Genomic DNA, 25,353 nt, shown 5'->3' with positions numbered 1-25,353 from the left:
GGGGCGCTGGAGCCTATCCCATCTGGCTTCGGGCAATAGGCGGGGTACACCCTGAACTGGTTGCCGGCCAATCGCAGGTAGTTTGAAACTCAATTCAGGGACCTTTAGGTTGTGGTAGTTTATTGTAACATTCCAAAGTCAACATTGGCAGGCTCTGTGGCGCAATGGACAGCGCGTTGGACTTCTAAGTTAGTAAGAAAGAGGCAATTCAAAGGTTGTGGGTTCGAGTCCCACCAGAGTCGGCTTGTAGTCGAATCTAATTTTAAACATAAATCGAATTCAGGTACCTTTAGGTTGTGGTAGTTTATTGTAACATTCCAAAGTCAATATCACCAGTCTCTGTGGCGCAATGGACAGCGCGTTGGACTTCTAAGATATTAAATAAGAGGGACTTCAAAGGTTGTGGGTTCAAGTCCCACCAGAGTCGTCTCCTAGTTGAATAGAATTTTAAACATAAATCGAATTCAGGTACCTTTAGGTTGTGGTAGTTTATTGTAACATTCCAAAGTTAATATCGCCAGGCTCTGTGGCGCAATGGACAGGGCGTTGGACTTCTAAGATAATAAATAAGAGGGAATTCAAAAGTTGTGGGTTCGAGTCCCAGCAGAGTCGGCTTGAAGTCTAATCTAATTTTAAACATCAATCCAAATCAGGGACCTTTAGGTTGTGGTAGTTTATTGTAACATTCCAAAGTCAACATCAGCAGGCTCTGTGGCGCAATGGACAGCGTGTTGGACTTCTAAGTTAGTAAGAAAGAGGCAATTCAAAGGTTGTGGGTTCAAGTCCCACCAGAGTCGTCTCCTAGTTGAATATAATTTTAAACATAAATCAAATTCAGGTACCTTTAGGTTGTGGTAGTTTTTTGTAACATTCCAAAATCTTTGTTCATAGATTTTGTGGCGCAACGGACAACACATTTGACTTCTGAGTTAGTTAATAAGAGGCAATTCAAAGGTTTTGGGTTTGAGTCCCACCAGAGTCGTCTCCTAGTTGAATAGAAAGAACTTTAAACATAAATGTAGTTCAGGTGCCTTTAGCTTGTGGTAGTTTATTGTAACATTCCAAAGTCAGCATCACCAGGCTCTGTGGCGCAATGGACAGCGCGTTGGACTTCTAAGATAATAAATAAGAGGGAATTCAAAGGTTGTGGGTTCGAGTCCCACCAGAGTCGGCTTGAAGTCTAATCTAATTTTAAACATCAAGCAAATTCAGGGACCTTTAGGTTGTGGTAGTTTATTGTAACATTCCAAAGTCAACATCAGCAGGCTCTGTGGCTTAATGGACAGCACATTGGACTTCTAAGATAGTAAGTAAGGGGCAATTCAAAGGTTGTGGGTTTGAGTCCCACCAGAGTCGATTTCTAGTTTAATAGAATTTTAAACATAAATCCAATTCAGGTACCTTTAGGTTGTGGTAGTTTATTGTAACATTCCAAAATCAACATCAGCAGGCTCTGTGGCGCAACGGACAGAGGGTTGGACATCTATGGTAGATAATAAGAGGTTGTGGGTTCGAGTCCCACCAGAGTCGGCTTGTAGTCAATTCTAATTTTAAACATCAATCCAATTCAGGGACCTTTAGGTTGTGGTAGTTTATTGTAACATTCCAAAGTTAACCCTCACCCTAATGATAAACCCTAGTTTGAAACCCTAACCCTATTTTGAAACCCTAATGTAAAAGCCTAGTTTGAAACCCTAACCCTAATGTAAAACCATAATTTGAAACCCGAACCCTAATTTGAAACCCTAGTTTGAAACCCTAGCCTTAATGTAAAACCGTAGTTTGAAACCCTAACCCTAATGTAAAACCCTAGTTTGAAACCCTAATCCTATTTGGAAACCCTAATGTAAAACCCTAGTTTGAAACCCTAACCCTAATGTAAAACCCTAGTTTGAAACCCTAATCCTATTTGGAAACCCTAATGTAAAACCCTAACCCTAATTTGAAACTCTAGGGTTTCAAACTAGGGTTTCAAATTAGGATTAGGGTTTCAAACTAGGGTTTTACTTTAGGGTTAGGGTTTCAAACTAGTGTTTTACATTAGGGTTAGTGTTTCAAACTAGGGTTTCAAATTAGGGTTGGGAATTCAAACTAGTGTTTTACTTTAGGGTTAGGGTTTCAAACTAGGGTTTTAAATTAGGGTTAGGGTTTCAAGACTAGTGGGGCTGCATAGTACATATTATTTCAAGATTTTTGGGGCGGGGGTCGACTTCCACTTTTAACGGGGAAGTATTACCCCCCAAAATGTCTTAAAGGTCTTGGAACTGAGACATCCCATCCCTATTAGCGTGAGGTGATCTATTTAACAATGATTGGGGATGGAATCGTCCCAGCAGAGCAACCCAGAATATTCTCTTGGGTCTTTTGAGTCAAAATGAATAACCTACAGAGACTTGTAGCAGGACACGGGAATACAACATAAATTGGAGCCTGAACCAAAGCTCAAGAGGATACATTAGCTCTTAATAAGAACACGTTTAAATATAGCCAGAAAGGAGGGCGCGAGTGCCCAGACAGAAAGCGTTAGCAATCACTTGTCACCACAAATGAACCTGCTATCATTTCCAACAACTGCCTACAAAAGCATCTAAAATGTCCCTTGTGAACATGTATGCACAAGTGGATCACAACACCAGACTTGTTGCTCATTATTTATGGCACTTGAGGTAAAGTGTTTCCCAAGTATAAATAAACCTCGGTTGCATCGAGTATAACGATCCGAAAGATATCTTCAACCCATATCAACAGGATTAATGTTGGCCATGCCCTCCATGTCTCAACTCTCTTCCATTCACACCTATGAGTCACCTATATCATGATATGTGCGGCATGTATTGGTGTGAAAGATTATGTTGCCGCATTCCGAACACTGCAAGTGTGACCTGGGACATGTTAAAGGTCCTTCCATAATCCACTGCCATCCTCTTATGTGATGGCGCATGCTCATTTCCAATCTGCGTTCATGCTTACGCAATGCATTTCTGCTCAATGATTGTTTTGTTTGCCATATTTCTCCTCGAGCTGCTGAGTTTATTGCGAACAAGAGTCCCTTATCCTCATCCAGAGGGGGACAGACAATGGAAAACACAGGCCATAGCCACAGACTGGAAATCTAATAGAGCACAGATTTGCTCTGTTGTTCTCAGTTCATAGAGCAGTGTGATGCTTGTGCTAATGCAATATTGTGGGGATCTGATTAGAACGATTTGGCATGGGAAGTGCATTGCTGCTTCCTTCCAGAGGGACACCAAGATAATAGCAACACGGAAAGGCTTAAAATAAACAAAATAAAATAAAGATGCCATAAAGTGGATGCCAACTGCCGCACATACAGTAGGTCTACCAAGTTTTTTTCTTTACCTGACCTCTGGATGGCTTCAATCAATTTTTAAGTTTTTAGAGAGGAAATCAAACCAAATATTTTCTTTAAATAATATGTTTTATGCAGGTCCACTAGTCTAATAATGCGTTTGTGTAATATAAATAAAGCAGCTAAATCCACCCGTTTATATCCATCTCAGGGGGCGGCCATTTTGCCTCTTGCTATTGACTGAAAATGACATTACAGTTGCTCATGTAACGACTAATTACAGCTTATCTTGCAGTCACATGACCCAAATCAGAAAACAGGCGAGCCATGATTGGTCATTACCTGATGCTACATTTGATGATGGTCGGAAGTCAGATATTTCCGAGTTATTTATTATATATATATTTTTCCCAGTTCCAACCTTAAAGCGTTCGAGGCGAAAGTAAACAACCAGAATGGCGGATAGTGATAAATTGTTTTTTTGTTTTGGTCCTTAAAACTAATTTTGACCTCCACAAAACTTGTCTTCGCAATTGTGCTTCATTTATTGTTTTTATCTTATTTTATAAGCATTTCATACAGTTCCCTAGTTCACCGTATAATTCACGTACGTTGTGTTACATGAAGTTATGTCGACTATTTATGAATGAAGAAAGCTATCTAGTTTTGTACTCAAGTAAATTGTGTTTTACCATTCACGGTCTGTGTTTCCAAATGGGTCGCCATTGTAGAGTGACGTCACGTTGTAGTCCGTCGGTGAAATTCGGGATACTTTTTTTCCCGAATTTGCAAGTGAGATTTTCAAGTTCAAGGGGCGTTCCTGTACATACTTCCTGGTTTGAAGTCGGAAAAGACCGACTTCCGACCATTCTCAAATGCAGCATGAGCCCTGGGCAACTGTGATGTCATTTTAATTTGACAAAATGGCCGCCCCCTGGGATGGATAAAAACAGGTGGATTTTTTTACTTAATTCAAATTCCACAAACACAATATTAATTGCAATGCCGGGTTTAGACTGGTGGGGGCGCATACAACATATTATTGTAAAGAATTCTTAAAGAAACCTTAAACATTTTTTGCCAATTATATGTTATAGGCCTATGCGACCTCACTAGTCTAAACAGGACATTCTGATTAATATTACATTTGTGGAATATGAGTTATGAATCGAAATCCAGCTGTTTTTATCCATCTCAGGGGGCGGCCATTTTGCCACTTGGTGTCAACTTAAGATGATATCACAGTTGCTCAAGGCTCAGGCAATGACCAATCACAGCTCACCTGTTTTCTGAAGCTGAGCTGTGAGTTGTTGTTACCTGAGATCTGAGCAACTGTGATGTCATTTTCACACGACAGCAAGTGGCAAAATGGCCGCCTTCTGATATTGATAAAAACTGCTGGATTTTGCTTCTTAACTCAATTCCACTAACACAATATTAACCAAAATACAGTAGACTTGTGGGGCTGCATAAAACATATTATTGTCAAGAAATCTTTGGGGGGTTGACATCCCCTTTAAATGTAGAGCTAGATGTATGCACATGGCAGATGTGAGCCCAACACTTGTAGCCTCTTCATCCACCGATAGCTAACCCCTCCTCTGTCGTGCAAAGCCATTCGTCAGATAGCCTGTCACCACCAGCCAAAGTCAACACTTAACTCATCCCTGCTCGGAAAATGTGTGTGTGGGTACAGTGTATGTGTGGCATGTGCATTCTCAGACATATATATCTTGTGGCAAGCATACGAGTCAGCAGACTTTAGTTGACCCGGAACCCCCGCGAGCATCACCTCAAAGGGTGAAAGGAAGCCAAGGCAAAGGGTCATCGACACTGCTGACATCCTGAATGGGAACATTTGGCTTACATAAGTTTCAGTGAAACCGATCTAATGCCGGCACATTTTTAGCTGCGTGGCACCGAGTCAACTCAGCTGGTGTTTTCTTGGCTCCGCAAATGAGACATGACAATGTTTCTATAAAGGAAAAGCAGTGAGACAAATACTCACTTGGAAATGTACCACCTGATTTTGTGAGATTAAGTCAAACTAAGTCACTTCAAATGTTGTATACACTGTATATTCTAACTCATTCACTGCCATTGACGGCTATAGACGTCAAAAATTCATTTGAACTATTTCTATTGGTGTAACATATTTTTCCACTTTTGTTAACAAGAGTATGAAAACCCAGGATTTTTTTTTATTGTACATTTAGAACAGATATAAAATTTGTGATTAATCGTGAGTTAACTATTGAAGTCATGCGATTAATTAAGACGCCTGACGGCATAAAAAAAAAAAAATTAGGGGCGTCAGGCAATTAATTTTTTTAATTGTAATTAATCGCGTGACGTCACTTGTTAACTCATGATTAGTCACAAATTTTATATCTGTTCTAAATGTACAATAAAAAAATCTAGGTTTGCATACTCTTGTTAACAAAAGTGGAAAAATATGTTAAACTAATAGAAATAGTTCAAATGAATTTTTGACGTCTATAGTCGTCAATGGCAGTGAATGAGTTAATGAGAAAAAAATATTATTTGTTTTATGTTCGATGTACAGCACTTTGCTATTGTGTGTGTGTGTTTTTTTTCCTTTTGGACACGTCATTGCAACAGCCTCCAACACATTTTTAAAGTGCTATATACAGTAAATAAAGCTGAGTTTCGTTTCAGTTATAGTATGTTGTTTATATAAAATGTACCTACAAAGGTTTTTCACGAACAACTGTAATTGAAAAAAACAGCATTCATTTTTGAGAAACATCCTACCCATTTATTAAAATGGAAACAAGCTCCCCTGTTTGTTGCTGTATTTACATCAACATAGTCACTTATTACATACTGTACATCAAGGACATTCATTATATAGCCCAGTGGCTCGTGTGACAGTTCACTATGTCATCTAACCCTGACCATCCTCCCTCATGTTCTTAGACGCGGGGACAAGATAAAGTTACATGTGTGCTACTTCTAAGCAGGATCAATAGATCAATGCTGCAATTGAAATCAATGTACACTTGAACCTTTATTTAATGGACATATATGGAAGTACTTTTTTCGTGGCTTAAAAACACCCAACACAGTGAAATTTTTAATTTTTTTAAAACTTTTTTTGCAGCCTAAAAATGCCAAGTAATGTACAACATTATAATAATTAAATATAAACGAAGCTTGAAACTATTTGAAAAAGTCAGTTAAACTGAGATTCCACTGTACTACTTCACTACCGTCTGTCTCTTTGCCTCTCAGTAAGCTCAAAGCGATGCATGGCCTGTTTTTGAGGCCCTCAGGGGAAAAAAAGGGAGGTTAGACTAGTAAGAGGATCTCCCCTTGACTCACGTGCAGAAGACAAGAGGACCTCGAGGGGCCTCATCATCTCAATGAGGCCTCTTGGCAGAGGATAGCAAAGATGTACGCATCATGTTCACAACTCTAAAAAACAAAGCATGGAATCAAACACATGTAATTTGTTTTGATATAGTAACTCTCTTGTTATCTTAGGGTCAAATAAAGTTTACAAATATTGAAAAATTTTTCGAAAGTAACCCCCTCCTTCACATTGTTCATAGAAAAGGGCAGTGTTTGGTTCAGGGAAACGGTGTGGGATTTTTTATATTTTTTATTGGTTTTAGGTGAACTAATGAATGCACGCACACACGCACGCATGCACATACACATATTCACCCACATACAAAAAAAGAAAAAATACAAAAAAATATATATATATATATATATATAAAAAAAAAAAAATACAAAAAAAAAATATATATATATATAAAAAAAAATAATTAAAAAAAGGAGAGCAATGATGATGACATGTCAAATTGGTAAAATTACCGAATGAACAATACTGAGCTCTCCAAAAAAAAGGAAGAAAAAAAAAAAGGGCAAAAGGGCTAGAAATGGGGGAAATAATTCTTATTCATGCAGTCATGTTATATGCAATCACATTTTCACATTATTTATCAACCTTGGGGGAAAATCTTGTAACGTCAACAGGCCTCCAAATTAACCAATCAATTAGGTGTGTGTTAAGATAAGATAATACTTTTTGCTTCCCAGAGGAGAATCCCAAGTGTTACAGCAGTACAAGATGAAGTAGCAAACAACAGATCATTTATATAAAAAAACAACATTAGAATAAAGTTTGGACACTCCAGCTGTCCAATTCCTGTTGGCATAATGGCCACGCGTCTTAATCCAAATGCTCGTAGTTGTATGAGCCCACATCTTGTAAGCATATCCACACAGACGGAAGGTTATCAACTGGTGTTCTCGCGCCATCACACCTGTCGAGCTAGCATGTAACACACCTGATGTCGCCTGCCTCAGACTACGTGCAGGGCGCAGGGGTTAACTAAATGACAGCTTGGTGTGTCAATGTGTCAAGACTGGACTGAGTACTTTTGTAGTGTGTTTTCCGTGGTGGAACAGCAGGCCCGTAGAGTTTAAAAAAAGGAGCATGGCAATTTCCTTGGAAGCCAACACTCATTCAGTGTTAATTCTTAGGTTATATTAAGACCTAAAGATGCACTGGTCAATGACATTCTTAGCCTAATAGAGAAGGCCTAGTACTTTGAGTCCTGTTCTGGATCACATTACGATCATGTCTGTCAGCAACTGGAGTGAGGCGAGACGTGACGCGTGGTCATACAAGCTGCATAGAGACGATCTTGAAGAGTTCTGATTACAAACCAGGAAGAGAAGCTATTGATTTACTAGATACTGTAATCTCTCTAGACAAACATTACCAAAAGATTAAGCCTCCATTTTTCTTTGTTTAGTGGATCCGTTGGTCAATTGCTTAAAAAAAGCAATTTATCCCAAGTTCAAAAATACACTTTGAACAAATAAAATCGCCCTCTGCCACATATTCTTTATCAATGTGCTGGGAGCTGATATCGATTTTTTTTTCCCTCCCCGTTTTGTGGTCTGTTGCGTAATGGAATGTAGCTGGAGGCCACAGACGAGGGTCACCAGACTTGTTGACAGTGACTACATAATGAGAGCTGGGAAGCTAAATTGTAAAAACAAAAACAAAAATACATTGGGAACAGCTTTCCATGTGTTACAATACAGTTGGACACCGCTGCAAACCACACATATAGCAAAACTGAACATGGAGTCATTTTTCCACCCTGATTGGAAAATGGACGTGACCGACTATTGAGTAGTCAATGATACTGATACAACTAATATTTTTATACTTTTCCTGAAAAAACAAACAGTGATAGATAATTTCAAAGAAAGTCCTGTATATTCTAATGCAGCATTTTCCCTTAAAAATGCATGAAATCAATGACAATTTATATTCTTCTAATTTCTAATTCCTAACTGTTCAACAGTTAGAGTAACAATACCTGGTATCGATACTTGCCCATCCCAACGCAAAACCCGTTCCATATCTACAATCACAAATCATTACGTGTGACCTTTGGGGTCAATACATTGATTAGGGCGGGAACTGAACTGAGTGAGCCAACCAATAGAAAGGATAAGATGCTTAACAGGTGAGTTTTGGTACCACTGCAGACATTTGATTTGGGACAGCAGACTGTCGATTGTCTCATCATAAAAGTGATCTCTCTGACTAAAGATGAAGAGTCAGCCATCTTCCTCTTCCTCCTCTTTCCTGCCCACGGTCTAAAGACTCACGTGACATGTTGGTGCCAGTGAGGAAGTGTGTTGGTGAGAGGAAATATGCGAAAGGGCAGGCCTCAAAGCGACACGTGCCACAAGCGTTGTAATCTCAAGTTTACATTCGGCCACTTCTGAATAGAGGAAGTAGACTTGGGAGGGTCTGGCTTAATACAGGAAGTGTGAATATTGTACACTGCAAAACAAACCGCTTATCCTATCTTTGTTGCTTTCTGACATACTAACTTAGCTGCAGAGGGGGAAATTTCAGCAGCTGACAGAAATGGGACAAACACAACATATCTTTTGCATGGCAAAGCTTAATCGAGAGGAAAGAACATGTGGCCCAAAAATCTTGCAGGCCGGTATGTAGCTGACTCCCAAAGATGCCGGGGTGGAACGTTGTGGCAGTTAGAAATGATTGGTGATTATTTCCTGTATCCGTCACAGATGAACAAATGACGTGCATCGAGTTCATGGTGTGACATGACATTCTATAAGTTGCTCCAATTTCCAGTTGGGACTATGTCCATTGTGCGCAGCCTGTCCCTGTTGACATGAGGCCAGTGGGGTCACATGGGTCACTGGCCACAACAATAGGTACACCTGCACAATGCGATGAGATTAATTTAACCATGTTGCTCACGATGGGTTATCGTTCAAAATAAACAGGGCTCTTGCTTTGACGCTCAGGAATAATAATAAAAGAAGATTTCCTTGGAGACCTGACGCGAAAGCGATGTCATCATTTGGGATGATGCCAGACATTCTGTGAGGACTTGCTTCCAATAACAAACCATAGCCGTAGCCTTATCTACCGTATACAAAACTAAAGGTGATAAGAAGCTGCTTGGAAGCAATGTGTAACCTGATCTGCAGTAGAAATAAGATATTAACAACAACATAACACAAAAAGGTTATAAAATGGATGTTTCATCTGATGATCCTATGAAAGTATTGATACAAAGTAACTGTACTCTAAAAACATGTTTTGATGAACACCTTGTCGAGGTGACTTGACAAACACACATAAACATAAAGTAAACTCCTCACGTGTCATATTCGGGGTGCAATGGGTTCAGTTTGCCTTGAGAAAGGAGTGTATAAATAAACTAAGGAGCGGCGTTTTTACTGGCGGAACTTCACCATGAAAAAGGGGAAGTGAGAGCTGCCAGAGGCAAAGGTGAAGAGGTGGGGAGATTAAAAAAGATAGTTTATAGAATACGAGGGGAGGGGCTAGTTTATAGAATACAGGTGGCATTAAGAGCAAAGGCAAGGCCACTCACACAAATTGAAAAGTCAGGAAGTTTGGATTTTTACCACTGTGCTGCCCCTAGCACAATACAAGGATAATGAGATCAATTATGATGGAAATTAAACATAAAAATAATGTTGAATACCTGAAATTGCTGTACATACTGTATATACAGTGTATCAGTAATACGTCGCACATTGGTTGACTTCATGTGAGACTTGAGCACGGCGAGTATCAAAGTCACTGTGCCTGCGGTAGTCAAGTATCTATACGGACAGAGCAGTGTTAGTAAGGAGATACTAAAAATGGCTGATGCGCATCGTTGGCATGTGATGTAAAGCTGTTACATAATAAGAATAATAATAAGTGCTCATGTATATCAAATTATCAGAGTATCTTACCATACACGGCGCCTGAGGTTCCTAACAGCTACTGTATACTAATGTTTCCAAACCCTTACAGAGCCAAGGCACATACTTTACATTTGAAAGGGCTCACAGCATACCTCCTAGCATAAATGTCATAACAAGATATGTATACTGGGAAGTATATATATATATATATATATATATATATATATATATATATATATATGGGAGGGAATCTGTTTGTGTTTTTTTTTTTTACTTTGTCTTTTTCACTTTCTTCTTTCTTTTATGTGAAGCACCTTGTGTTGCTTTTTAAAGTATGCTATACAAATAAAGATTTGATTGATAATGTATTCAGTAGCTATACTGAAACAATGACTATCTTGTCTCAGTTTACTCATATATTTACTTAGTAAGTGCAAAATCTTGGCCTGTTTAGTAGAATACAAACCTGACGCACTAGCAAGAATCCTTGACTTATTTTGTTTTATGAATGGCAACAAATGGATACACAGGTTACAGTGGAAGAGCATTTCATTAATTTGTTCTGCCTGTCACTATAGGTCACTGATATACCTGTGGATAAATATTTGAAGTAAATAGATCATAGTTTTTGGACCAATGAAATGTAATTGAGTAAAATGAGTAAGTGCCACAGTAGACCACTTTTAAAATTGCTGATTAATAATAATAATAATAAAAACATTTATCAAGGTGGCAATTTAGAATTGTGCACAACACTAGCGCGCAGTCACGAAAAACACGTCATGCGAATGTGTTCCAGTGGCACAAGAGCTTGTTTTGTTTTTAATCGTGAAGCAGCTATGCCATATGTTGAATGTTGCATCAGAATGATTGCACAATAACAGAGAGTTGTTTTTGTAAAATTATGGCCAAAACTCCGAACGTGCCAAAGATTGAATTCCGCTGTGGACAGTACTGCACGTTTTGCTATCACACACTGGGTTTAAAAAAAAAGAGAGAAGGAAATTATCCAATTCCACTTAATTTGTCTGAAAAATATTTTTCATTAATCCCATCTTTGTTTATTGCCAGCGATGTACAGTGACAGGCAGAACAATTCGATTGATGGTGCCATAAACCTGTGTATCCACCTGTTACATCCAACCGAATAATTAGCCTACATTAGTTGTTGTGAAGTTTAAAGTAGGTCAAACAGAAACAAGTTCGTTTTAATTGTAGTATTCTTGCTTTGTCTGACATTTATGTTTGTGTTTATGTTTTTCTCATGTAAAATGGATGCCATGGTTGAAGTTAACACCACATTATTGACTGGTAGTAGCATACGGCAATTGCTACGTAAACCATTTGAGAAAATAAACTTACATTTATAGTTTATTGTTCTCATCTTTGTTTTAAACTTCCATTAACGTAAACATGCTGCCCTAACATGAACTGCCTGTTTACAAGATCAGGAGGGAGACACGCCACTGGTTTATTGGACAAGATCGCCCCCTGGAGGTGACTGTATTTGGGCACTAATGGTATTTTTCTTGTATGCATGTCTAATATCTATCTATCTATCTATCTATCTATCTATCTATCTATCTATCTATCTATCCTTCCATTCATCCATATATATATATATATATATATATATATATATGTAGTAAAGGAAGAGACTTAATACCATAAAAGTAAAATAGCATAATAATCCAGCTATCATTTTAAGGCAATGCATACGTACTTCCGTTGTGCGTACAGCACACCTATGCAAAGTCGTAAACGTCATGACGCAAATTTATGAATACGCCTTCCAATTTCACAATAGATCTCGCTGATAACTTTTCTGGTAAAAGGAGAAAAAGAAGAGAGAAAGGAGAAGAAGAAAAACCTTGTTCCTCCCATATGCCGAAACCCGGGATCGAACCAGGGACCTTTAGATCTTCAGTCTAACGCTCTCCCAACTGAGCTATTTCGGCATACGTCACTCATCCATATATACAGTAATTGTACACTTACCATGCCAAGTATGGCCCTAGCTAAATTGTCGTCAACTTCGTATCATAAATTAGGAATAATAGAATTACCATGGCGGTATGTCGAAAATCTTGGCGTTTTCCCACCACTTCTTCAGGTTTGTTTCCTTGTGAATTTATTGGCCTTGTGAATTCGTTCTGATGCTTCACCACAAGGAGACGCTAGAACAGCACACTCCGCGATTACGGTCTAAGGTACTGCTTTACACAATGTTCAATGTAATCACATCAAATGCTGGCTGCAGTGCACCATGGGAGAGCTGTTACAATATGTCGACCCTCTTTTGTAGCTAAATAAGATCTTATTATTTGTAGAAACGGCTTCAATCTGTAAACTACACAAACTATCCTGAAATTGTGAAAGTAATAGGCCAATCTATTTGACAGTGTCAATAGAAACTGAGCGCTGTTATCTTTTTAAAAGCTGAATTTTTGATCCATTTCTTGTACAGGACCTCTACCTAATAAAGAGGTATTTCTGTCAATACAACTATACCTTGTGTCCAGTGCACCAGCCCCTTAGAGTCCTGAAAGTGAAATTAGAATTGCTGTCTATCATTCACCTGAATCGCCTAGGGACCTGAACATGCCCAAAAACTCATCCTTTTTTTTTTTTTGCAAGCGTTGATATCTTTGTGAAAATATATGTATTTTTGGGGGTCCTCAATGCAAGCCTTCAAAAACCCACCCATACGCACTCTCCGGAGCATAAGACAAAATCACCCCTGGACATAAGTTTCATCCATCTGCATTAGATCACCAAAATGATTCCAGAGCGCGGCTCCTGCTGCTGCTCACCGCTCCCTCAGCGAAGAAAGAATTTCACCCCACTTAGGTCAGTGTGACAATCAATGGTAATAAAAAAATTAAAATCTACATGAAATTAGATGTATAGCATTACATGAAGCACAAAATGCGCCTGAAATTCAGTAAAAAAAAATCAGCCATTTTGGTTAAAAGCTGCCATTTTGGCCAAATTTCATTTATGGGTATCCATAGACACTTACATTGGGTGGACATGCCGATAGTAGGATGTAAAAAGTCTCAGAAAGTTAGCCATTTTGTTTTGAAGCTGCCATTTTGGGTTAATTTTGAGGCTTACGTTGACAAAGTTCGACCAGGGAATTGTCAAAATGAGCCCCCGATTATAATCAGGTGTCCTTGACAAAAGGGCATTACTTAATTGTTGAGCTTTTTTTTGTCTGCAACATTTAATGTAGGCTTGGCCCAAGTTTGATGATCATTTTGAGCATTCACCATGAAAAAGGAAGTGTGAAGGACTGTTTCTTTCCGTTGCTTCACAATTCATTTCAGTGGCAATCGGGGGACTGGCAGCATGACTAATAATAACTGTGGCCTATTCTCATATATAATACAAACAACATTGTTATAAGGTGAGCAGCTACGCACGGTATGTAAGACTATTGTACAGGGGAGCGAGAGCAACGGCAAACCGTGCTAATCTGCAGTGATGCAGCGCTTGTCCCTTTATTAGTCATATAATGTTCTGATGCCAGCTCGCACGGCAGCCCCTCCCCTCGTAATCTCTCTCTCTCTCTCTCTCTCTCTCTCTCTCTCTCTCTCTCTCTCTCTCTCTCTCTCTCGCACGCTCATGTTTTTGTGTCTCTTTCATCCCTCAAGGTGACTTTCCTTCCTTCCAAGACACTGCAGCTGTTTCCCCACTTTGTTTTGAAAGGCCCAAATGTGGATAAGAGATGAGAGAGATGCAGAACGGTGCGCCAGAGAAGCAGCAGGAGAAAGCACGAGCGGAAATTGGGGATGAGAAGAAGGGCGTAGATGGTATGATCCGGCAAATCAGTGAACAGACAAAAGCTCACAGGGAGAATTGCTTTGGTACAGCGGAAGAAAACAAAAAAAATCCACACAAAGAAGCGCATCTGAACTGTACAAGCTCAGCGACTAGTGAGGGTTTATGACAGTCATAAATACCACAAGTATCTGGGACAGAAATTCTAAATTTAGGGATCAAATACATGTGGAGAGTAAAGAGAAGACACTGACAGGGAGGGACAGCTAAGGTCCAGGGGAATATGAAAGGATGCCGCATTCACCCCTACCAGGATGAAAACTAGTGTCCCCCTGTTGTTTTCACAAGAAACTACAGCAACAAAATCTCTTCTTTAAAACAAAACATGTAAGCATTTATTTGACGTTATTGTATTTTTGCATTTTCAAATTTGGACCAGTAATTCAAAGTATTGAAAGGACATTTATGCATTGCTATTTTTCCACCACTATATTAATACCTCTTTTGCTTTAAAAAAAAAAAAAAATGGGGGGGGGGGGGGCGCAAAAGTGGACCCAACAAGGGGTGTTAAGAGAAGAAGAAACGCCGGAAGTCACATAAAGTAAGTCACCAGCTTTACCAATAGATAATCCTTCGTTATAAAAGTTATGGTACACAATTTTATAGCTTTTTACTTCAAAGTGGGTAACTTCTTTTTACACTCATGGCAGTTAAGAATAATATTATTTTGACGAGTGAGTCACTTGCACATTACAGCTGTGTTATTCGTCTTCAAGTTAAGTGTTTTATTGTTTCACTACTAGCAGTGGTTATCTTGTTTTTGCTGCAGTTAAGAATGTTAAAATATTAGTTAGGAAAGTTGACATACCATTTTACCGTATGATTAATGAAGGGATTCATTTCTATTTTAAAAGGAACCCCGACTTTCATGACAAGTTTGCTCTACATTATTTATTTGGCTGTTACTAACATAACTATGAGATTCATTTTTCAAAAATCATTTCTAGTTTAATATATTTTGTTGAAACCGTATTTGGACGTACGCATTGTTATTTACGTGGCAACACATTCAGTGCGTAATGACGTAGAATGGCGGCGGGCTCTCTGCCGAGCAATGTGAAACGTCTATAAAGAAAGCAAGGTAAGCCTTTTGTTGCGTTCCTAATACGACAATCAAAACTCTTGAATGCGTCTGGTGAATGACAAGAACGTGGCGTGGGGGAGGGTGACTCTCCCGATAGCATGTTGTTTCTTTAGGAACACTACGAGGCTTAGCTGCCGCCGGTCTACGTCACTACGCACTTAATGCATCGTGACGTAAATACCAATGTCAGCGTACGTCAAAATAAAGTTTCTACAAAATGTATTCAACTGGAAATGATTTTTGGAAAATGAATTTCATAGTTTTGTTAGTAACAACCAAATACAAAAATAGAGCAAATTTCTCATGACAGTCGGGGTTCCTTTTAAACAATGGAAAAGGGTTTAGCCATTGCCCTGGAATTGTTTTTGTTCAACCTCACAGGTTCTGTTATAATTAATAGAATAATTAAATGTTCACAATTCGATATAACACACATACAAAGATGAGTTGGATCAACTCATAGATTACATTTTAATACAGATTCTGTTCTATACAATAACACGGTAATATAAATGTTTATACAATACTAATATGTCTCTATACACAGGGTCATAAATGTACAATACTGTTTACACACATAGAGATTCAACACAAATACGATTACATGTATCTCTTTACAGTAGCTCACTTCATCACAATGGCTTTCTTTCTGTCCGGCAGATGATTTTGACCAAAAAGAAGGAGAAAAAAAAAATCTGACTATAACCCAAATCTGACACTTCAATATTTACATCCCTGAAAAATGTACATGAACACACAATAATTCTTCACCTTTAGTGTAAAAGGGGTGAGAGTGTGATGGAGAAGATAGCCCAAAACCTGAGGTGGTTTCCAATCCTCGAGGGGTTTGTACAAAGTTTGATGTTTTCTCTACCTATGGAGTGACATAAAACTTTTACTTTTTGTAACACACACAATAGAATAGCTGATTGTGGGCTGGTTTTGTTATTTCATGTCCAGCACGTTTGTAAATGTGAGCCCTGAGGAAATAGAGAAACACAGGTACAGTGTAAATATGTCAAGGACTCAGTGCTGTCGATGGCAAAGACCCAACCGCTTCAAAGTTCGGTCCAAATCTAGTTTCAAATGGAACAGTTTGTGATTTGCTTTATACTACAGGTATACGTTTTTACCTGCTGTAATTACAGAGACATTTCAGACATTGTTCACAAAATATTGCCCTTTGATTTCCACTGAAAAGATGAAGTGATGCAGTGGTATTACAGTGGCCTGTCATACACACATAGTTACAACATAATTAGCTAGCCACATAATTAAAGTCAAACCCCGGCGCCCCTGCTGTTAAGCCCCATTGCTTCACTGTGTTATCTGTACGGTAAATAGAAAACCAACAATTGTGTCTTCACATTCTTTTTGTTCACATTTTAGGGGGTCAATGCGTCGCTCATTTCAATACACACATCACTATCACTCACCCTGGGCCATATCTCCAGTGTGGCTTTCAAATCCATTTTAGGAAAAAAAAGAAAAAAAAAGTAATGCCTTTTAAATTAATTCTGTTCTGCTCTGCTGCAAATTAAATGATAAATATCTTGTTTTTATTTTTACATTTTTTTTTCGACCAGTTTGCCGTCAATTTCACAATGTAAACTTCTGAATGTTTGCATTTACTGACCATAATGTTGCACTAACATGTGCCAAGTCTCACCCCTACTCTGTAAACATACAACAGGACATTCAGCACCACACGCATATTTCATGAACTCGATTACGGCATGAAAAGAAGAGGAAGGGAGACCTCAACATTTGTTCTCACTGAGAATACATGTGCAGGTAGATATTATAGATGTTTGTGTGCTTTTTAATGACTAAGCGCAGACCGGTGTGCAGTGTATGTGCACTGTAAATTTCAAAGAGTAAATTTTACTCTGAAAAAGACTAATCAGAGTAAACTTTACATTCAGAAGAGAGGACAATATTATATATAATTTTAAAAAAAAACAACTCAAGGGTTCAGGAACAATCTCAACACCTTCAGCATGGAAGATGGCCACTCTATCACTTGAGGTATGCCATGCCTACTGTTGGATAACATTGCTAGTGTGTCCAAAAATTGTCTGAGATATGAGGATTCCACCTGACACCAGCGATATATTGAGTACTGACACACAATAGGATCGGCATGACTCAGCGGGTTGATTGGCCATCTCCCAACCTGAAGGTTCCTCCAGCCTTGAGTGACTTTTTAAAAATAATTATATATATTAGGGGTGTGAATTGCCTAGTACCGATTCGATTCGTATCACGATTCATAGGTGCCGATTCGATTCAATACCGATTAATTCCGATACGAATCTATAAATTGATTATTGCGATTTTTTTTTTTTTTTTACTCAAATTTTGAAAATACTAATCAGTAAACTTGTACATGTACACTGTAAGATTTGTATGAAAATGTATTAATTTATCTGAAAATTCAGGCTTATAACTGAGCCACTGTATTTAACAAACAGGTTGCGGTCTGTTTCATGTTTGAACAGCACTGAAATAAAATATTATTCCATTAACATTCTTCCAAGCTTAATGTGTGAATCCTAACCCTAAGTAAGACGTTTTGTTGAATATTCCCATAAAAAAAATGATGTTTAAAAATCGATTCGGCCACATATCGAATCGATTCGAGCGCGCTGTAATATTGCGATATATTGCCGAATCGATTTTTTCTAACACCCCTATTTTATATATATATATATATATATTGCTCTCTTCCAAGTGTAAAGTTGACTCTAGTTCAGACTGGGACCGACTATAATCTTAAATGGAAGTAAAAATGGAAGAGCAGTTTTTAACTGATCATCAAACCTTTATGCTCTATTGTGGGATATTTTCAGGTTGTGTTCATTTGAGTTCATATGCTGCCATAGATCGTTAAACGTGGTCACTAGCTTACATTAGGAGTGCAGAAAGGTGGCTCTTTTATTCCTCTTCTGCCAGAGGTCGTGGGATCTGTCCTTTGTAAACTAACTCTCACACACATGCAAGGATATACACACCATTCATCAACAGACAATGGCATACAATCCCTCAAATTCCAAAGACACACTTGACAAGTGCGCACATACCGAAGACCAGTCTCATTCCCTCACCGCCTCGGTGAGGCATCGATCAGTGGCGTCGCTGGCCTCCACTCGGGGCTTGCGAGTCTTCCTCTGGCCGCCCCCTTCTACCCAGGAGTTATGAATAACTGTGCCCCCAATGGGGGCCGGGTCCACCTGCAAAAGGGACACGACCCTTTTCTTGACTCGTGTTTTCAGGGCCCGGCGCAGCTTCTGCCTTGTGAAAGCATAGAGCAGAGGATGGAAGATTGTTGTTCCGTAAGCCATGGCCAAGAAGCAAAGACGGATCCGCACCAAACCGTCGCTGGGGCCCATACACAGGATCAGAATATTGACTGCGGACAATGGAGCCCAGCAGCCCAAGAAGGTGGATATAATGATTAGAGACATTTTAAGGACACGACGTTGGCGCTCCCGACGGTCCCTGTGTCTCCGAACGGCCCGTCTCAAGGCAATGATCGCAGAAACCGAGGCTTGGACCCCCATGGAGGACGCCGGTACTGGGGTGGTGGCGTGGGCCTGCGTGGATCCTGAAGCGGGAGTCGGAGAAGCAGGGGTGGCAGGGGTGGTGGCGATGGGGGTGGTGGCGGCCGTACTGACCGTAGTGACCGTGGCGCCGCTATCAGATATCGCCTGGGGCATCGAGCAGAGTGGCGGCGGGGACGTCGGCGTCGGGGTGGGAGACGGAATAAGGGGAGGATGGGAGAGATTCTGGTTCTGATTGGCGGACACGACCTCTGTTGGCAAGGTGAGGTCCTTCTTCTTCGTCCTCCTGCAGCGTATCCTGCAGGTCGAGTCTTTTGTACGGTTACTCCTCATCATGTGGGAACCTATTCGAATGTTGAGCGCCTGCAGGATGCGGGAGTAGGTGAACAGCATCACAACCACAGCGATGAAGAAGCAGGGGACTTGTAGTAACAGGTGGTAGTACATCGCCATTCCCGTGTAGTAGCCTTGCCCGCCAACGCAGAGCAATGTTCTGTTCTGCCATACTGGCGATAGGTGGTGTGGCGGGGAGGAAGGGTGTGTTGAGGGTAAAACAGAAGGTGGAAAAGAAGAAAAAAGTGTTGTGGGTTCCGTAATGGACTGGAAATCATTCAGGCCCGCCGGCTCCTCATCCTCACTGTCCTCGGCGCTTGCGGAGAAGAAGTCACCCTCCAGGAAAGGCAGAAAGAAGACGGCCAGAGAGACAGCCCACACCGCCGCCAGGAGCAGCCCGGCGCGGCGAGGGTTCAGAAGGCGACTCGCCGGACGCACAGAGATGTCGTAGCGGTCCAAACTGATTACCAGGACGTTAACAGCTGTGGCCACACTGGTGAACGTGACGCAGGCTTCGTGAAAGCAGCACAAGGTAGCCAAGCTCCCCACGCCGCTTTCATTGGCCGGCAACAAGATGACAGCCACCGTCAGCGGCAGGCACAGCACACACACCAGTATGTCCAGAACGTGGAGGTTGACGGTGACCAGGTTACTGACCGAGTCCACCAGGTTGGACTGGGCACAGTACAGCACCAGTACAGTCAAGTTGCTGCTGAAGCCCAGTACCAGCTCTAGGATCAGCACTGTGGTCAAAGACACCTGGAAGCCGAGAGGATACGGGGCGCTCCAGTCCTCCTCCACCCCACCCCCACCCCGTCCATCCAGGAGGCCTACCCCCTGACCATCGCTGGTCTCCGGGAGGTCACGATAGCCTTCGGTCTCCATTGGTGCCGCGGTACTCCTTTACACATAGCAACAGCGGCCACCACGCCAATTCATCGTCATCGATGAAGATGGGGGGGTCAGGGTGGTCTTCTGTGAACACAGCAAATAGACGGGAGAAAGATCAGAGGTGTTGAATTGTGCTCTATTTTCAGTTCGAGTCAAACTTTTTCATGTGGAGACATGTTGAGCTGATGTGGCGAGATGAAAGCGATGGTATCGGTTGATTGGACTCACACGGCGCAGTCAAGCTGTTTTTGAGGACCCGGGATCGAGAGCAGTGACTACCAATCACTGGGCAGCACGAGAAATAATCAGATGTGCTTCGGGAAATTTTCACTTCACTTATTCACCGCCAGCCCAGTTAACTTTTACTGCCAAACGTTATCCAAAAAGACTACTGACCTGTACAGTAGCGTGCCAGCCGATATGAGCATTTTCACTCATCTTTCAAGTTAAACAGAATTTTGTGTGCTATGACTACATAAACATGGTGGATAGCTGCATGAGTAATAATAAAAAATAAAAATATATATAATTCTACCTTATTCCGCTCTTTAGTAATCACCATTTGAAAATAGGTAATTTGAGTGACACCAAGCTGTAATGGAATAAATAACGAAAAAACAAGCTTTTTGCGAAAAAATACATTTTCTGCACAACAGTGACTTTGACACAAATATTTTTTATTAAGTGACGCTCTGTGAATTAGATGACATGATCATTCTTAATGTCCTTGAAAACGTATTTCCTAAGATCGCCATGTTGTCATCTCATTTCAATTACTTTTGCTCCACAGGATCCAATTGAAAAGAGATACAATGCTACCATCTGCTAGCTATAGTTAGTGGGTGTTGTTCATTTTTTTCCAGCTCATTCATGAAACCAGAGCCGCCCAAGACATTGTGCTGCCCATTTAAAAACAAAACAAAAAAAAACCATAGTTGACGTCAATTACCATTAATTTCGGGACTCGTTGGGATGTCCGTTAACGTTAATTAACGTTGACGGCAGAAAAAGAGTTCAAATTGATTTTTTTACGTCGATAGCCGTCAATGGCACTGAATGAGTCTAATCATGATTATATCTTAACTTCAATGTATCTTTGTTTATCTACAGTATGCCAGCAACGTATAATGAAAAGCAGATGGATTACTGTTCCAGTAGATGGCAGAATGTAGAATTAACTTTTTTGATTGATTATCATTTTTTCAGTGTAAATAATTTATGTGTGGTTTTTGTTTGGTGATGTGCCGTGAAATTTTTCTAATGCAAAATGTGCGTCTCGGCTCACTAAAGGTTGGGAAACACTGCTCCAGAGAGTCTTGATTTGAGAGCATTAGCATGGGATCATTGAGCAGTTAATAGATTTAGACACAAGTTTGAACGTCTCTTTACGAAAATACTTCCAATTGTGTGCTGAGTGTAATGTAACATTCTGCTTAGGCTGAGTAGGCGGATGCTTGATTATGCAATATACATCAAATGGGTCAGAAAGCGTGTGTGTGTGTGTGTGTGGTCCACAGAATATAGATCTACAGGAACACTCGCTACTACCTGGCATCTTTCGGTCGGATACCACACACAACTCAGCCAGTCATGAGAATGAAAACTGGTTCGAACCCTGGATATGCCAATATAAAACCATCATTTTAAATAATTTCCAATACCACAAGCAGCATCAAACAGTCAGCTTCAACCTTCCTTAGAAGAGGCAGCAGGATCGCTGCGAGACCGTGTGGTGAATGTCAACATCGAAGACACCCGACTGAGGGTGGCAGCAGTTAATAGTTCTCACAGGGGGGACGTAATGAAGACGAATGGATCACTGATCCACAGAAAGTGGCACGTAAACAAACCTATCAGAAAAAGACCAGCTTTCCACACACCCCTCCCCTCCTTCATTTTCCCGCGCCCCTCACATCCCATCTTGCTCTGCTCCCACTTTGGTTTAAGGGAAGAGACAGACTGTTTTGCATAAAGATTCATGCTGGCTGAATTCTCTGGCTGAAGACAATGCAGTGGTTAACCTGTCATGAAGAGACCATCCAGCATTATGAAATCCTTTAATGCTGACTCGTGAAACGTTTGAACGGGAATGAATGGATTTAATTTTTTTTATTTTTTTATTTTATTTTATTATTATTATTTTTTTTTCTTCGGGGGATGAATGGATTTCAAAGTGAATGAACCTTTTTATACATATATTTAATAACTATAATGTTACTATTAAGAATAATGTGATTAACAGTTTTTTGGGGAGTAAAACTCTATTTATAAATATCATTTTTTATTTTAATTTTTTATTATTATAAAAAAAAAATCTGGAATCTCTATTTTGGAAAAACATGAATAACAATAATATAATTTTATGATTTATTTTTCATGTATTTTTTTATATTTTACATTTTATTTATATTATTTTGTTTTTATTTAATAACTTCAATACTAGTATTTTAGCATAAAACTATATTTGGGGTTAAATTACTTGCATGCTAGATACATACTTCTATATGCATTACTAAAAGGATTAAGGGCTTGAGAGGGAAACAAATCTGAATTTTAAGCCCCACCATTTTAAAGGTACAGTGTGTATAATAAGTGACCACTAAATGTCACTATAGCATAGAATGCAGCCGAAATGCATGCATTTAGAAGCACACACACATTATGGTGGCTCAGAGAGACTCCACTCCAAAAAACTGCCACCAATTCTTATTTTGCGCGTGCATACGATTATCTCGGCGAACGGTGGTGATTTGGCAGCCGGTTCGAAGCCTGGCAAGCAAAGACGAAAGACAGAGCGAACTGGATTTAGCCAGAGCAGCTAAAAAGTGCGGCTAGCGGGGCGGTTAGTCGGTGCCATAGGCTGAAGTGGCTAACGAGCGGCTAGCGGGAGAAGCTAGTTATTTATTTTTTTTAAAAATCTAGTAAAAGTCACGGGACTCAGTGACAACTGATGTGATAAAACATACATTAGTTTTTACAATAGTGGGTTTTTAAATTGAATGTTTGCAACTAGATGGCGCTAAAGATTACACACTGTGACTTTAATGCTACAAATTGAAAATACAGTATTGTGTTATGGTCAACTACATTTGTGTAGCACTTAGCATAAATTGTTGGTTTGGGCTAAGCGGAGCCTTTTGGCCACACCTGATGCTGCTCTGCTCTGTAAATGAAGAGTTGCGGGTGCATTGTTGAGCTTTGCTCCTCTGTTGACCTTTTCTTTGGCACAATTGCTGTTCTCACCCTCTTGTGCGCCCTTTTCGCTTTGTTTTATTTCACACCTTTCCCTCCTATTTGTCAAGAGGGTGGAACCTGCAGAAGCGGGAACTCCGAGTGGAACAGTGGTCCATCTTAATCCACTAATGGGTTCCACGGGGTTTGCGGTGTTGCTGGAACATTGATTTAAAGCGTTATCGATCTGACGAGCTTCGGCAAGAGCAAACACAACTCCCTATCGTCCCTTCACAGGTACCTGTGATCTTATTTGAAGGGTTGCCTATGAACACTTGTGAGTGTTGTTAATTTAGTGTGACACAGGTCACAATTTTGTTTGTGGTGAAAGCAGAAGAAGGCAAATTGTTTTTTTTTCTCCGCCTGGATGGTTTTGATGGCTTGGTGAGCATCACTGTGTAGACACATTCTGGGGTCTTTGGTCTAAGAAGAGAAATGGTTTGCATGTATTTATAATCTGGGCATCAACCTTATTTCTCTCAACCTGTAATGCGTTTTTGCTCACTATACAAGAGTAATTCCTTATAACTTTAACCATCAAATAATTGGAGCTTTTTCATATGACATCGTTTTTTAGAGCGTGTAACCTCATTAGGGTCTGTTTCCAACCAATTGCAGAGCACAAATGTTTGGACAAACATCCACTATTTTAAAGTCAAACACACATATGAGCAATTTACTCTTTAATTACTCTAGCATGCACGCTTTTGGAATGTGTGTGGGCAACACATGGTCAGAGTAGTAATTTGAACCAAGCACCTAAGAACTGTGAGGCAGACATTTTATCCACACTTCCACCATGGTGCCTTTTTAGACTTTTAAATGAGGATGTTCCAATTATTTGCAGTAAGAGAAAAAACAGAATGTAATGTATTGTTTCATGGTCATGAGAAACTGTCTTATACCTTGGACTAACCACTTGTCAATTACAAGGATGACACAAATACGGTAGATAATGTAGATTTAGAGCAGCTGTCAGGAAAAACACTCGTCCACCATGAGAATTAAGAGTGACATTCACCCAGTAGACACAGACGACCATCGACACGCACATTCACATCGTCACGCAGTGGGAACTGAATCCAAGCTACCTGCAACAGCCTGGATAGTGAATCACTACAACACGTCAATGATTCCAACTTAAGAATGTCTAACTTTAAAACAGTGTTTACTGCTCTGTCAATTTAATCACCATAAAAAGCAAATAGAAAACCTTTGTGTGCATTCTGCACAAACCTACAAAAAAAAAAAAATTAAAATTAAAATTAAAATTAAAATTAAAATTAAAATTAAAATTAAAATTAAAATTAAAATTAATGAATGATAAAGATAAAAGTGACACCATGTTCTGAAGAAGGTTACGCATGGTTGTATCGAGCATCAGGCCGTCATCAGATTCTCATTAGATGCGGTTAGGGGTTGATAGAGAACTGCTGAAATGAGCATACAAAAAAGCTTTCAACAAGTGTAATTGATGCCATTCTCTGACTAAGTGCAACAATGACAACGCCAATTTTGCGATAATGGACACTGGATAGTGTGTGATGAGCTGCGAAGAGACTCAAAGGGACACAGACAAAAAAAAAACGTCTGTGTTAACTCGTGCTTTGAGGGCGAAATGTCAAAGCCCTTACTGTAAGTAGATGTGGATCTAGCCTGCAGACAGGAAAATACAGTTTCCTTACAGAGAAGTCCTTTCTGCATCATTTACTATGATCAACATTTATTTTAGAATGAAATTTCAAGAGGTCAACATAGTGCACACTCAATTGAAATCTTTTATGGATGAACATAACGTGATGGACGTTTTCCAGGCAGTTTTTAATTACATCTTCCTGGCTGATGAC

The 25,353-nt window shown here is 39.8% G+C and overlaps 1 protein-coding gene and 5 non-coding genes across 6 annotated transcripts in view; 4 read left to right on the top strand and 2 right to left on the bottom strand.

The window, feature by feature from the left end:
• Positions 1–150: 150 nt before the first annotated feature.
• Positions 151–242, top strand: trnar-ucu (transfer RNA arginine (anticodon UCU)). The gene is given in 2 exon segments: positions 151–187; positions 207–242. It is a non-coding gene; the product is annotated as a tRNA-Arg (tRNA).
• Positions 243–335: 93 nt separating this feature from the next.
• On the top strand, positions 336–427 carry trnar-ucu (transfer RNA arginine (anticodon UCU)). The gene is given in 2 exon segments: positions 336–372; positions 392–427. It is a non-coding gene; the product is annotated as a tRNA-Arg (tRNA).
• Positions 428–705: 278 nt separating this feature from the next.
• Positions 706–797, top strand: trnar-ucu (transfer RNA arginine (anticodon UCU)). Its single transcript is given in 2 exon segments — positions 706–742; positions 762–797. It is a non-coding gene; the product is annotated as a tRNA-Arg (tRNA).
• A 282-nt stretch (positions 798–1,079) lies between these two features.
• Positions 1,080–1,171, top strand: trnar-ucu (transfer RNA arginine (anticodon UCU)). Its single transcript is given in 2 exon segments — positions 1,080–1,116; positions 1,136–1,171. It is a non-coding gene; the product is annotated as a tRNA-Arg (tRNA).
• Positions 1,172–12,446: 11,275 nt separating this feature from the next.
• Positions 12,447–12,519, bottom strand: trnaf-gaa (transfer RNA phenylalanine (anticodon GAA)). Its single transcript has one exon. It is a non-coding gene; the product is annotated as a tRNA-Phe (tRNA).
• Positions 12,520–15,935: 3,416 nt separating this feature from the next.
• The window catches only part of LOC144057122 (G-protein coupled receptor 22-like), a 29,932-nt gene continuing 20,514 nt past the window's right edge, over positions 15,936–25,353 (bottom strand). The window contains exon 2 of the mRNA XM_077574400.1: positions 15,936–20,359. Coding sequence (XP_077430526.1) covers positions 18,584–20,269 — 1,686 coding nt within the window. The 5' untranslated portion in view covers positions 20,270–20,359 and the 3' untranslated portion in view covers positions 15,936–18,583. The remainder of the gene's footprint in view (positions 20,360–25,353) is intronic.

This window comes from Vanacampus margaritifer, chromosome 8 (genome assembly GCF_051991255.1).
Source record: "Vanacampus margaritifer isolate UIUO_Vmar chromosome 8, RoL_Vmar_1.0, whole genome shotgun sequence".
Taxonomy (NCBI): Eukaryota; Metazoa; Chordata; class Actinopteri; order Syngnathiformes; family Syngnathidae; genus Vanacampus; species Vanacampus margaritifer.
Note: the sequence above shows the minus strand (reverse complement) of the source record. Positions and strands in the feature narration are given on the sequence as shown.